Source organism: Bactrocera tryoni, unplaced genomic scaffold, assembly GCF_016617805.1.
Source record: "Bactrocera tryoni isolate S06 unplaced genomic scaffold, CSIRO_BtryS06_freeze2 scaffold_7, whole genome shotgun sequence".
NCBI classification, from domain to species: domain Eukaryota; kingdom Metazoa; phylum Arthropoda; class Insecta; order Diptera; family Tephritidae; genus Bactrocera; species Bactrocera tryoni.
The window spans coordinates 15,622,041-15,635,246 of NW_024396366.1; the positions used below are offsets into that span (position 1 = coordinate 15,622,041).

The 13,206-nt window shown below is 34.9% G+C and overlaps 1 protein-coding gene across 1 annotated transcript; it reads right to left on the reverse strand.

Annotated features, from left to right (window-relative positions):
- Positions 1 to 10,496: 10,496 nt before the first annotated feature.
- Positions 10,497 to 11,297, reverse strand: LOC120781567 (cullin-associated NEDD8-dissociated protein 1-like). The gene is made up of 2 exons (XM_040113805.1): positions 11,133 to 11,297; positions 10,497 to 11,077 (listed from the first exon to the last, which is right to left on the reverse strand). Exons 1-2 carry the CDS (start codon positions 11,172 to 11,174, stop codon positions 10,607 to 10,609), a joined length of 513 nt encoding a protein of 170 aa, XP_039969739.1. The 5' UTR covers positions 11,175 to 11,297; the 3' UTR covers positions 10,497 to 10,606.
- Positions 11,298 to 13,206: the final 1,909 nt, after the last annotated feature.

Genomic DNA, 13,206 nt, shown 5'->3' on the forward strand with positions numbered 1-13,206 from the left:
ATTTACTTTTTGAAGATAATTTCATTTAAATGTTGACCGCGGCTGCGTCTTAGGTGGTCCATTCGGAAAGTCCAATTTTGGGCAACTTTTTCGAGCATTTCGGCCGGAATAGCCCGAATTTCTTCGGAAATGTTGTCTTCCAATGCTGGAATAGTTGCTGGCTTATTTCTGTAGACTTTAGACTTGACGTAGCCCCACAAAAAATAGTCTAAAGGCGTTAAATCGCATGATCTTGGTGGCCAACTTACGGGTCCATTTCTTGAGATGAATTGTTCTCCGAAGTTTTCCCTCAAAATGTCCATAGAATCGCGAGCTGTGTGGCATGTAGCGCCATCTTGTTGAAACCACATGTCAACCAAGATGCTAACAAACTTTTTGTTGCCAAAAATGGAAGAACTGAACTTGGTTGACATGTGGTTTCAACAAGATGGCGCTACATGCCACACAGCTCGCGATTCTATGGATATTTTGAGGGAAAACTTCGGAGAACAATTCATCTCAAGAAATGGACCCGTAAGTTGGCCACCAAGATCATGCGATTTAACGCCTTTAGACTATTTTTTGTGGGGCTACGTCAAGTCTAAAGTCTACAGAAATAAGCCAGCAACTATTCCAGCTTTGGAAGACAACATTTCCGAAGAAATTCGGGCTATTCCGGCCGAAATGCTCGAAAAAGCTGCCCAAAATTGGACTTTCCGAATGGACCACCTAAGACGCAGCCGCGGTCAACATTTAAATGAAATTATCTTCAAAAAGTAAATGTCATGAACCAATCTAACGTTTCAAATAAAGAACCGATGAGATTTTGCAAATTTTATGCGTTTTTTTTTTAAAAAAAGTTATCAAGCTCTTAAAAAATCACCCGATATTACTGATAAATGATAATATCTTGATTTGAAATTGATTTGTACTAGCATACATATCTCCGGGATAGATGCGTATGAAAGTTTTAAATGATAAGAGGTATGATTTCATATATGTCGGAGCGCTAGTACAATTATTTTGTAGGTCAGTGTATATGCGTATGCCAGAGTGGCAATATTTTGTAAGTAAATGTATGTGCCAGACCGTCAGGCTCGGCGCAGGCGACGCATAGGCGGCATATATTGCGGTACTTTGTCTTGCAAATGCGCAAATAAGCATAGTAACAGGATAGAGATACTGTTACTGAGTGAGGTCCGATCGTATTCCGCGAACTAAGAAAGAACACAACTGTTATGGAACCGTTATGTGTTTTAAGTATGAAAGGAATGCGTGGTCATTGAGCGCTGTGCTCGCTCAAGTAGAGTTCAGTTGAGAAAGCGGCATTGAGACGATCGGAACTCACTGTGCTTCTTTAAAATAAAAATAAACTACTAGAAGAAAAGTGAAGTAAAGTGAAATAAAGTGAAGTGAAGTGAATTAAAATAAAGGAGACGAATTCAAATGAGTCTCCTATATATATTATTATTGTAATATATTATGTTTTTAGGATATTACGATAATATTTCATATATAGTGTGCGACAAAACTAAAGCACGGAATCTGCCTTGTCGGTATTTAACCGAATAAAATCATAAAGTAGGCATTACGTGATGTTTTATTGATTTGTATTATTAGTTCATGTATTCTTCTTTTAAAATTAGTAAAAATTAAACAAATTAACTTACTAAAATATTATATAAAATTAAATATATGAAGAACTCCAAAAATCTGGTGCGACAAAACAAAAGCACATAACTAAGAATTTACATTAGTTGCACATTAATTGTTTGTCAAACGGTTTTTAATGATCAAAAATGTTGGATATGTGTAGTTATTACCTAATTAGAAAAATATTAATGCATATTCAGTTGCAGTTCGTCATTCAGTACGATTGGTTGTTTGTTAAAGAGAAAGATATTTCAATGGCTCGAAATAAGTATTCTGTTCATTTTAGAAAAAATTTGTTAAGGATTTTAAGAAAAGAGAATCGGTTATGACTATTGCAAAAAGTTTGGAATAAATCATCCTAATGTTTCCCGAACATTTAGCTGATTTGGCAAATCAAGCTCTTTGGTTACAGCGCATAGAGGTAGACGGCCGTGGAGAGCAACCGAACGAGAGGATAAGGGAGTCATTCGGGCAATAAAAATTACCCTTTATATCGGCAATATCTATTGTAAGACAATTACGGTTAAATATATTACAGAGATCCATACAACGTCGAGCTGTCGAAGGGGAATTTTCATGCTACCTGTAGCAAGTTATTGCAAAAAAGCCGTATTATTTATTTAAAGAACAGACTGGCGTGATTGGAATTTGTGAGGATGCACATAAATTGAGCGATTACCAAATGGCAATCTGTACTTTTTTCTGGCGAATCGAAGTTTAATATCAAAGATTGAGATGGGCTGAAGCTGGTAGGCAGACCGAAGGGACAACGCCTAAATCAACGTTATAAAACAAGCGCGGTGAAACATGGTGGAGACAATGTACTAGTGTGGGGTTGTTTTCCAGGGAATTCAATAGGATAAATTCATCATATAAACAGTATAATGGACAAATATAAGCATAAAAATATTTCTCAGAATATTAATGCTGCCACATGTTGCAGAAGAAATGGCTTTAAAATGGAGTTATCAACATGACAACGACCAGAAACACACTGCTATTTGTGTAAAACAGTGGTTTGTTGATAACGGGAATGAGATTTTGAAGCGACTCGCACAATCACCTAAATTGTAGATCGAAAAATCAGACTTGAGAATTGTAAAAATAAGGCCGTTTTATACATTCAAGTGAAGGTAGCATGGAAAAGCATTTCCTGGGACATATCAAATAAATTAATTGAGTCCATGCCTAGCCGATGTGCAACTGTATTCAAAAATAAGGGATACGCAACCAAATGTTGAAAGACATAAATTTTTCAATCATAAAACCATTTCGTGCTTTTGTTTTGTCGCACCAAATTTTTGGAGTTTTTCATATATGGTATTTTATATATTTTTTTAATAAGTTAATTTGTTTAATTTTTACTAATTTTAAAAGAAGAATACATGAACTAATAATACAAATCAATAAAACATCACGTAATGCCTAATTTATGATTTTATCCAGTTAAATACCGACAAGGTAGATTCCGTGCTTTAGTTTTATCGCACACTGTATATAGCATATATATGTACATGCATACGAAATTATATAATATTATCAAAGATAAGGAATGTTTATAAAGTAGCTTATTTGCCCATTAACTACAAATATTACCATGAAAATAGCATGATTTAATAATAATATTATCAATTTTGCATGAATTCACAAAAATTCGCAAAATTATATTCATATCAATTGATATGATAGCATGTAAACGTATAAAAATATAAGCCAAAAGGCGTCTGTAAAAGCAATGTACAGTGGCGGACAAAAGTCTACATACACCCCCTATTTCCGTTGGATTTAATGTAAAAAAAGTTTATTGGAAAATTTAATGATACAGTTTATTTTAAATATATTTCCTTATCATGACAAACAAAAAAAATCAATTTTTTAACATAAAATAGTAAAGCTATCACAAAAAAACGTTAATTCAGGATTGACAAAAGTCTACATACAGTACATACATAACATATATTAGAGCGAAAACTCTGTGGTTAACATTAGGTAACCTGATTTTTTAGTATTTAGTTGGTCCACCGTTTGCATCAATAACAGCCTGAAGCCGTCGTGGCATCGAAGCTACTAAATTTGTCAATTCTGCGTTCTTTGAGTACTGCAGAGCTGGAAATTTAATTTTTCTTTCTAAACTTTCCCAGACATGTTCAATAACATTCAAATCTGGACTTTGAGGTGGTGTGTGTAGTTGCTTTGGAGCGTGATAAAGCAACCAATCCTTGACAATATAGGCCGTGTGCTTTGGATCGTTATCCTGTTGAAAGATCCAGCCTGCACCAAGCTCCAAACTATCCACTGAAGGCTTCAGATTAGCTTCCAATAATGCCTTGTATTTAAACCGATCCATATTACCCTCAATAAAAGCAAGCTTTCCAACTCCAGATGCCGCAACAGCTCCCAAACCATTACGTTGCCGCCACCATGCTTTACTGTTGGTACTATATTTTTCGGGTGTAGTGCAGTGTTTTTTTTTTTCTCCAAACTTTTGCGAATATATTAAACTTCGATTCGTCTGTAAACAAAACTGTTTGCCAAAAATCCATTCCCTTGTCCAAATGTGCTTTGGCGAACTCTAAGCGAAGTTTACGATTTTTTTCAGAAATAATATCCTTATTACGAGGTGCTCTACTGTGGAAGCCGTTATTGTTCAGAGCTCTTCAAATTGTTCTTGGACGGACAGACTTATTTGATGAGCTTGCTATGTTTTCGGCTAATTTTGGAGCAGTAACTTTGGGATTATCGTTCACTTCTTTGAGAATCAAGCTGATGTCTCTTCGAGACAGTTTCTTCGGGCGGCCAACTCGCGGCTTATTTTCGGTGGAGCCATTTTTTTCATAGTTTTTAACTATGGTCTGTACTGTTGGACGACTTAAATTTTAAATTTTTGAAATTTCGCCATAAGATTTGTTCTCATTTCTGTGCTGTATAACAAGGTTTCTTACGTCAATAGAAATTTCTTTTCGAGGAGCCATTGTTGATGCTTAAGTGATTAAACCACAACTAAATTAAATACCAGCAAATCAGACTACATAATAAAGGAAAAAATATGAAAAAAAACGGTACTTTATCCTTATAGCAACACAGAATATCGATCTACCTGCTAAGAAACCGGTCTTGTATGTAGACTTTTGTCAACGACGTTTTTGGGTTTTTCCATCATAACCTTTTTATATTATTTTAAAGGTAAGCTCAAAACCTTCTCTAATGTTCCTGCTCCAGCAGAAGATGTCTTCGCTGAATTCGCTGAACGTAAGAGACGTGAATCGAACGTCGTCTTGTTAAATGTCACTGAATCAACGAAAGCAGACGGTAAAGACCGTCTTGAAGAGGACAGAGCTAATATCCTCTCAGTTCTGCCTCCGGACTTGACTGGTAACGTGGACCATTTTAAGATTCGTCGTTTGGGCCGCCCATCGCGCGGGCGCACTCGTCCACTTCTCGTTGTAACTCCATCTCCAACTGTAGCGCGTGCAATACTCAAATCTAAACCGCTGGAACCCGCTACTGGATCTAATAAAGTGATCTTTAAATCTGATCTCACTCCATCTCAGCTAAACCACCTCAAGAACCTACGGGCGCAGTTAGATACCTTAACGAAAAATGGTGATACATCTAAGACAATAAAGTATGTCAATGGTGTTCCTAAATCAGTAGATAAAAATTTTCGCTCGATCATCGATAAGGGAAACCCAACCTAGTCTGCAAGTCCATTACCAGAACGTAAGAGGCCTTCGAACCAAGCTCAGTGATTTTATCACTGCAACGTCAACTAGCAGCAATGATGCTTTCTGTATTTCTGAGACATGACTTCATCCTGCTATTCACGACGGGGAGGTAATAGACGAAACATTTAACATGTTCAGGCAAGACAGAAATAATTCAACAAGTATCAGCGAACGCGGTGGTGGTGTCCTCATAGCATTAAAAAAATATTTCCATGCTGAGTGCACCCACATCTCCGATGATAGCCTAGAACAAATATATGTGAAAATTAAGTGCAATAATTTTAATATCATCGTTGGGTGTGTTTACATTGCCCCTAGAGCTTCACTCAACGTATACCAGATTTATCTTGATACGCTTTACTACTTGAAAGATAAACACAGGGACGCCAATTTTCTTATCACTGGAGATTTCAATCTTCCTAGTAGTTCACCACGTTCAGATTGCGAAAATCTACTTTATGAAGGTTTCTCTCTAATGGAATGCATACAATTCAACAAAATCTTAATTGACAATAATAACTTACTTGACATTTGTTTCAGTGACCTACATTGTACATATTGAGCGTACCCAGGAAATTACTATTATAGATCGGTATCATCCAGCTTTGGATATCTCAATTGAGCTTCAACCGTGTCTTAAGTCTACATTGTCACGTTACTTAGACTTCAATAATGCTGACTATCTCAACCTCAATAATTTTTATCTAAACACAGATTGGTCTAATTTTTACTCATCGTCCTCCATAGACAGCAAAATCAAAGTTCCATACGACATAATACACGTTGGTATCTCAACCTATGTTCCTGCTGGTATACAGAAAGACAATCTCTTTCCTTGTTGGTTTTCAAGTGAACTAAAACATAAAACGCTACTCAAGAAAAAAGCTCACGTTACCTATAAGAAACACAATACTAGTCCGAACTATAGTAAATTTAGTAGGCTCAGGTGTGAATGCAAGCAACTCAGCGCTGAAGGCTACAACAACTACATAAACAAAGTCGAACTACGGGTCCAAGGGGACACTGATGCTTTCTGGCATTTTGTCAAGAACAAAAGAAGATGCAGCAGCGATTTACCATCAACCATGTCCTGGAACAACTGTACAGCCACCTCAGGCTTGGAGATCAGCAATATGTTCGCATCGTTCTTCAAAAGTGTATACATTCCGGGTCCATGGCAGAGCTCCTCATCCCCTAATAATGAGCCTGCAGCTAGAATATCTTAGATGAGTTTGCTGTCAGTATAAATGAAGTCCAAAAATGTCTAATGTCTCTGAATATCAAGAAAGGAGCTGGTCCTGATGGCCTACCAAACACCTTTCTCAAAAATTGTGCCACCAGCCTCAGTGAACATCTCACACATATCTTTAGTTTCTCGCTTCACAATGGTACTTTCCCAACTGATTGGAAGATCTCGTTTTGTGTGTCCTATTCATAAAGATGGCCCAAAGGCAGATGTCTCCAACTATAGACCAATTTGCATCCAATCTGCTCTTGCTAAACTCTTTGAAAAGATAGTTCTTTCTCAAATGACTGCTTTCTTCTCAAACATCATCACCAGTAAACAACATGGATTCGTCGGTGGGAGATCCACTACCTCCAACCTGTTCATTTAAGTCAATTACCTGCTTGAATCTCTAAACAAAGATAAAGTAATTCATTCCATCTACACAGATTTTAGCAAAGCCTTCGATAGAGTGGATCACAACATCTTACTGAGTAAACTACGCAAGCATGGCATCCAAGGTAACGCACTTAACTGGTTACAGTCGTATTTGATTGGTAGGCAATTCCACGTGAAAGTTGATGGTAACCTCTCTATCAAGCATGACGTAACATCTGGGTGTCGCAAGGTTCGCATTTGGGTCCCACTCTTTTTAATATATTTGTTAATGATATCGGTGATTTCTTCCGATCTGACTATCTACTTTATGCAGATGACCTAAAGTTATTCAGAGCCATAACTTGCGAACAAGATACTGTTACTCTCCAAAGTGACATCGATGCACTCTCGACCTGGTACCACAAGAATAAACTTGATCTGAATATCAAAAAGTGCGTTGTCATATCATTTTCACGATCGCACTCATGCAATAAACGTAGTTGAACAGGTAAAGGACCTGGGCATACTCATCGACAACAAATTGACATTCAGCAAGCACATCGACAAGATCTTACATCAGGCTTTCAAAGCACTTGGTTTTATAACTCGGACAAGTAAAGACTTTAAGAATCCAAACTCCATTCTGCGTCTTTTTTCCTCGCTGGTCCTCCCAGTCCTGGATTATAGTAGTGTAATTTGGTCACCTTTCACTGACGTAGCAATCAACCGGGTTGAAACAGTTCAGGCGAAACTATGTAAACTTCTAGGCTACCGGTACTGTCATGATGTTTCAGGTGGTCTCAACTCAACTGAAGACATCTATATCTATGACCGCTTCAACATCAACAAGTTACATGCTAGTCGTCAGGTAGCTGACCTAATGTTCTTCTTTAAAGTCGTGAATGGATTAATTGATGCTCCGGACATCACCAGCTGTTTCGAGTTGGCACCGACGGGTATCTTTTTAAGACGCAACCGCCTGCTAAAAACCATAAAAACATCAAAAAACTACGTGTTCAACGGCCCACACAATCGCATCGCGTTGCTCGTCAACTCGCTGCATACTGAAGTGGATTTCTACAACAGCTCACTCAACGCATTCATCCCTGATATAAAACGTCGTCTATTAAAATTCCCCTAGTCAAGACAAATTTCATTTTCTTTTTTTTTACTTGCTGTACTATAATCTCTATGTAATAATTATATTATAATTTTATATTTCCCCTATAAATCAATTTACATTATATTTCTATATATGTATATGCTGTATAATGCCGATTGGCGTAAAATTATTAAATAAATAAATAAAATATTAAGTTAGGTAATGGATTTTTTTTTGTATATGGCATTAAAAAAGGATTTAAAATAAAACTGTATACTTACATTTTTCAGAAAAGTGATTGTACTTTCTACACAACAAATACAAGCGGTGTATGTAGACTTTTGTCCGCCACTGTATATTTCTGAGAATAATTTTCTTTGAATTCTCGGCTCTGTTCACTCATTTCTGTAAAAATTTCTCCTGCCGAGCCAAAAGTGGTGAAATCCACTAATAGAAAATTCATGGCTCTTGACAGTTCACTCGCTTGTCCGTAGTTGAACCTTCTCTATATTATGCGTTCTCTGCTATGTATCTCATTTTTACCAATTCTTGTTTAGTCTCGAATATCGATATTTCGAACCCGATCACTGTTTGTATCACTACTGCTCAATTGAATTTCGAACAGTAATGCCATTTATAGCGTAAATATCGTGCAAAATCGTAATATTTTTTATTGTTTTTATTGCAAAAAAACAGAAAAATACGTAACGCGCCATATATATATATATATATATATATATATATATGTGTGTATATTATATATATTCGTAAATTAGAATTAAAAACACGAATTTTAAGACATTTCCCGTGAAAATTGGTGCACGTTTTCGGAAAAGCCGATCTCCTGAACCTTTACCCTGCTTTTATTTAAAATTAAAAAAATATATATATTAATATTAAAATTGTTTTATTATTAAACAAATTAAGATTCATCATACGTTATTTTGTATCAGAAATGAACTTTCTACTATAAAATTAGCTTTAAATATCATTCCGGACCAACAGTACGGGTTTCGCAGACACCACGGAACTCCTGAACAATGCCATAGAGTGTTTAATAAAATAAGGTCAGCTTTAGAGCAAAAAGAATATTGTTCAGGTGTATTCCTTGATGTGCAACAAGCATTCGATAAAGTCTGGCACCCCGGACTGCTTTACAAATTAAAGAAAAATTTACCTGCTCCCTTTTTCTTTCTTATTAAATCTTATTTAAAGGATAGACAATTTTATGTCAGGGTTGGAAATGAATACTCAAGTATGTATAAAATAAAATCAGGCGTACCACAGGGAAGTGTTTTAGGGCCATATCTTTATTCGATATTCACAGCGGATATACCAAATACCAACGATGTTACGATAGCAATATTCGCTGACGACACTGCAGTCCTAACTTCAAATAAAGTACCTTCAGAATCTTCTGACATACTACAAAATTACTTATTCCAACTAGAAGACTGGCTCAAGAGGTGGAATATTAAAGTCAATTCAGATAAATCTGTCCATGTTACTTTTACCCTAAGAAAAGGTGATTGTCCTTCAATCAAAATTTTTAATACAGCCATACCTGTTAGTGATCATGTGAAATACCTGGGGTTACACATAGATAGAAGGCTTACCTGGAAATGTCATGTAAAAGCGAAAAAAGAACAAATTAATTTAAAATTGGGAAGTCTTCATTGGCTTCTGGGTAAAAAATCTGTCTGTTGAAAATAAACTACTAATTTATAAAACCATCATCAAACCTATTTGGACTTATGCGATACAAATATGGGGCACGGCAAGCAATTCAAATATTGAAATAATACAGCGCGTTCAATCAAAAACTCTCAGGTCAATTACAAAAGCTCCATGGTATGTTTCAAATCATACTATTCACAGAGATTTAAAAATATGCAAAGTGGAAGATGAAATAAAAAAGTTTAGTGAAAGATACAAAATCAGGTTAGAGATCCATCCCAATCCTTTAGCAGTGGCATTACTACAGGTACCCACTACAACAAGGTTAAAAAGAAAAGACATATTGAACTTGTAAACCAGCACGCATGCACGTAATGTAAATACATAACTTTAGCACAAACTAGTGATGATTATGTTATTTTAACATAAAGAAAATAGCAAATAATTATGTAAATTAGTATGTATGTAGTTTGGATTTTTATTTTTATTTTTATTATACTGTCACTAAACAGAGGGTCACTTAATGAAGTAACACTCACAATTTGTTTGTACCTTAACAGCACATTTACTTATTGTCTATTAACATTGAGACAGATTGTAAATTTAACTTGAATAAAAAAAAAAAAAAAAAAGAAATGAACTTTCTACTATAAAATTAGCTTTATATTTTCTTTATTTTCCATCTAAAATATACCTATCAGATTTGAAAATTTTGTTTCACTATCTAAAGTGGTTTTATTTTTATATAGTTTTGTGTTTCTGCTGTAAACATATGAAAAGTCATGTTACGTTATTTTACATTTCAGGTGACGATATACTCTCATCTATAGAAATACCCCTATCCGCCCGAATCCATTTGAAATACTTTTATTTATTTTTTGTCTTTAATAGAGCAAATTGCATGCTTACTATAAATATTATAAAACACTTATATGCATATTTATGCATACATACCTTTTCTATAGCACTGTTAAGCTTTCCGGTTATTCTCCTACAAACATTAGGCGCTAAAGAATTTGATGCCTGCGGAAGTTCCAAAATAACAGTTTTCAAACCAATGCTGGATATATCGCGAAGTTGTTCTACGTTCGATATCATGTTTAAGCAAAGGGAATCCACAATAGTTTCAACTTGGCCCTCCTTTACTTTGTTTACCAAAGGTCCTAAGCACTTTACCGCCAAATTTTGTACTTCGCCATTTTTATCTTCCAATAGTCGTAATATCATACGTACAACCTTTTTTTCAGATTCATCATCGAGCTTAATGCTATCCTTTTGCAATTCCGTCATTAAATCATTTGTTGCCATAAAACGAAAATCCTTGTCACTAGAAGTCATCTGAAATCAAACATAATTCTTTATATATACTAATGAAGAAGCTTTGGTTTTTTACTTTTTCTAGCAAGCTGGCTATTTGATGATATTGATACGACATTGTTTCCAAAGATAATTATTCAGAAGATATATTTAGTCAAATTATATTTGTTTAAACCGGCACATAAAATACAGAACTCAAACGGGTAACACAAAGCACTAATCTACCAGAAAATACATGAATCGATACATTAAACGATAACAATATTAGGTATAATTCACAGTGAAGTGCTGAACACATAGAGCGCGGCACGACATGGCAGCACGACAATGAACTGTAAATGGCATCGTGAATCCTTCTACATTAACGTTTGTAAGAAGGCAGCAACATAACAATAGCCGGCATGTACACCAAACAACACAGCTGTCTATTTTGCATGCACACAATTTCGTTGTGGCCATACTAAGGCACGATTCCGATTACTTTGGCGGCGGGGTAAAAAACCGAATTTCCGTATAAATGGGGTATGTACGGATAGTGGAGCTTCTCCAGAGGAGGAATATCCAAAAATAATGTAAAAATTACTAATATTTTTTAAAATATTCACGATTAAAAGTTCAAAAATTTGCACTAAGAAAACATGTTATTTCTCTATGTTTCACAAATTTTTTTCACATTTTTTACTTCGTATATTTAAATACACACTCTAAGCTTTGAAATAAGCTTACATTTTACTTTTAGTTTGCTATATTTTACCTAAATTTATTAATTTAAAAATCACTTAGCACACTCATCGTTGAAAAGGTTAGATTGTTTACAATTATGAGGAAAACGAGCTTTGCCACATCTTAAATAGTAAATATGTAGGATTTTTAACAATTTTTCTTTGTTTGTTTTATCGCGTGATTCTTTTTTCTTTATTAACTATAAAAAAAAATACTTTCTACATATGTATATGTGTAATACGTAATTTATGTGACTGAAGTACTTTCGCGAAGTACTTTCGCCAAGTACTCCTTCATGCGTTGGCGGCCTTCGACCGCGCTCTACAAAAATAACTCTGGCCGAGCGAATACCCGGGGTGACTGAAGTATTTTCGCGTAGTACTCCTTTCTGCGTTGGCGGCCTTCGGCCGCGCTCTAAAAAAATAACTCTGGCCAAGCGAATACCCGGGGTGACTGAAGTACTTTCGCGTAGTACTCCTTTCTGCGTTAAAAATAAAAAAAATATATTGACTTTTTGTTATAAAGTGGTGAAAGTGGTTATATTCTTTGGTTATTATGCACTCATATTCAAAGAAAATTTAAGTTTTCGTTATAAAATTGATAAATTTTGATTACTATTTCTGTCAGCGATTTCCATTTATTTTTTATGATACATTGGTTTGTATATTATATTTAAAATATAAGTGTGAGTGCATAGTAACCAAAAAATATAACTACTTTATACCCAAAACTCAAATTTTGTTTCAATATGAGTGCATGATAACCGTAAAATATAACCACTTTATATCCAAAACTCATATTTTTAATATAATAATATATATATCGTCCCCTAAAATAATATATATATCGTTACCTAAATAAATAGGTAGGTAGATGAAGGGGGGCGGCCGAACATCCTTGGCCCCGGGCGTCCGAAGTTGTAGCTACGCCACTAATATGACTTGTAAATAAATTTAAAGACATTCCATAAAAAACAAAGAACTAGCTGCTTAAGCCTTCATCCTATTTTGTATAGATAGAAATAGATATTTCAATTATTCACATAGTTGTGTAAACAAAAAGAGGCAAACATATTTTGTTTCAGAGTTTCGCATTAATATTTGATTTTATTTACCTTTGTATGGAGGGAAATTCTGATCACTGTTAAGAAAAAATTATTTAAATTTATTCTTGTATCTAAGAACAATTTTATTAACAAGAAAACAATATACTTTAAAGCTTCACAATTCCCTATTGTTGTTCCTATTTTGTTCACACCAATGTATATGATGTAAAACTGTTAATGATGTTGATGCTAGTTGTAAAAATTCATTTTAATTACATTTGAGAAATCTTTTCTCAAGTTGTGGGCTTTTATACATACATATCCAAGGAAGTTTTATATATCTATATCTACATATATAAGAAAAGAAAATATACTTGTGACC

Coding starts and splice junctions, on each gene's coding strand:
- LOC120781567 (XM_040113805.1), bottom strand. CDS start 11,174: ATGTCGTATCAATATCATCAAATAGCCAGCTTGCTAGAAAAA. Junction 11,078..11,132: donor TAGCCAGCTTGCTAGAAAAA/GTAAAAAACCAA, acceptor GTTTGATTTCAG/ATGACTTCTAGTGACAAGGA.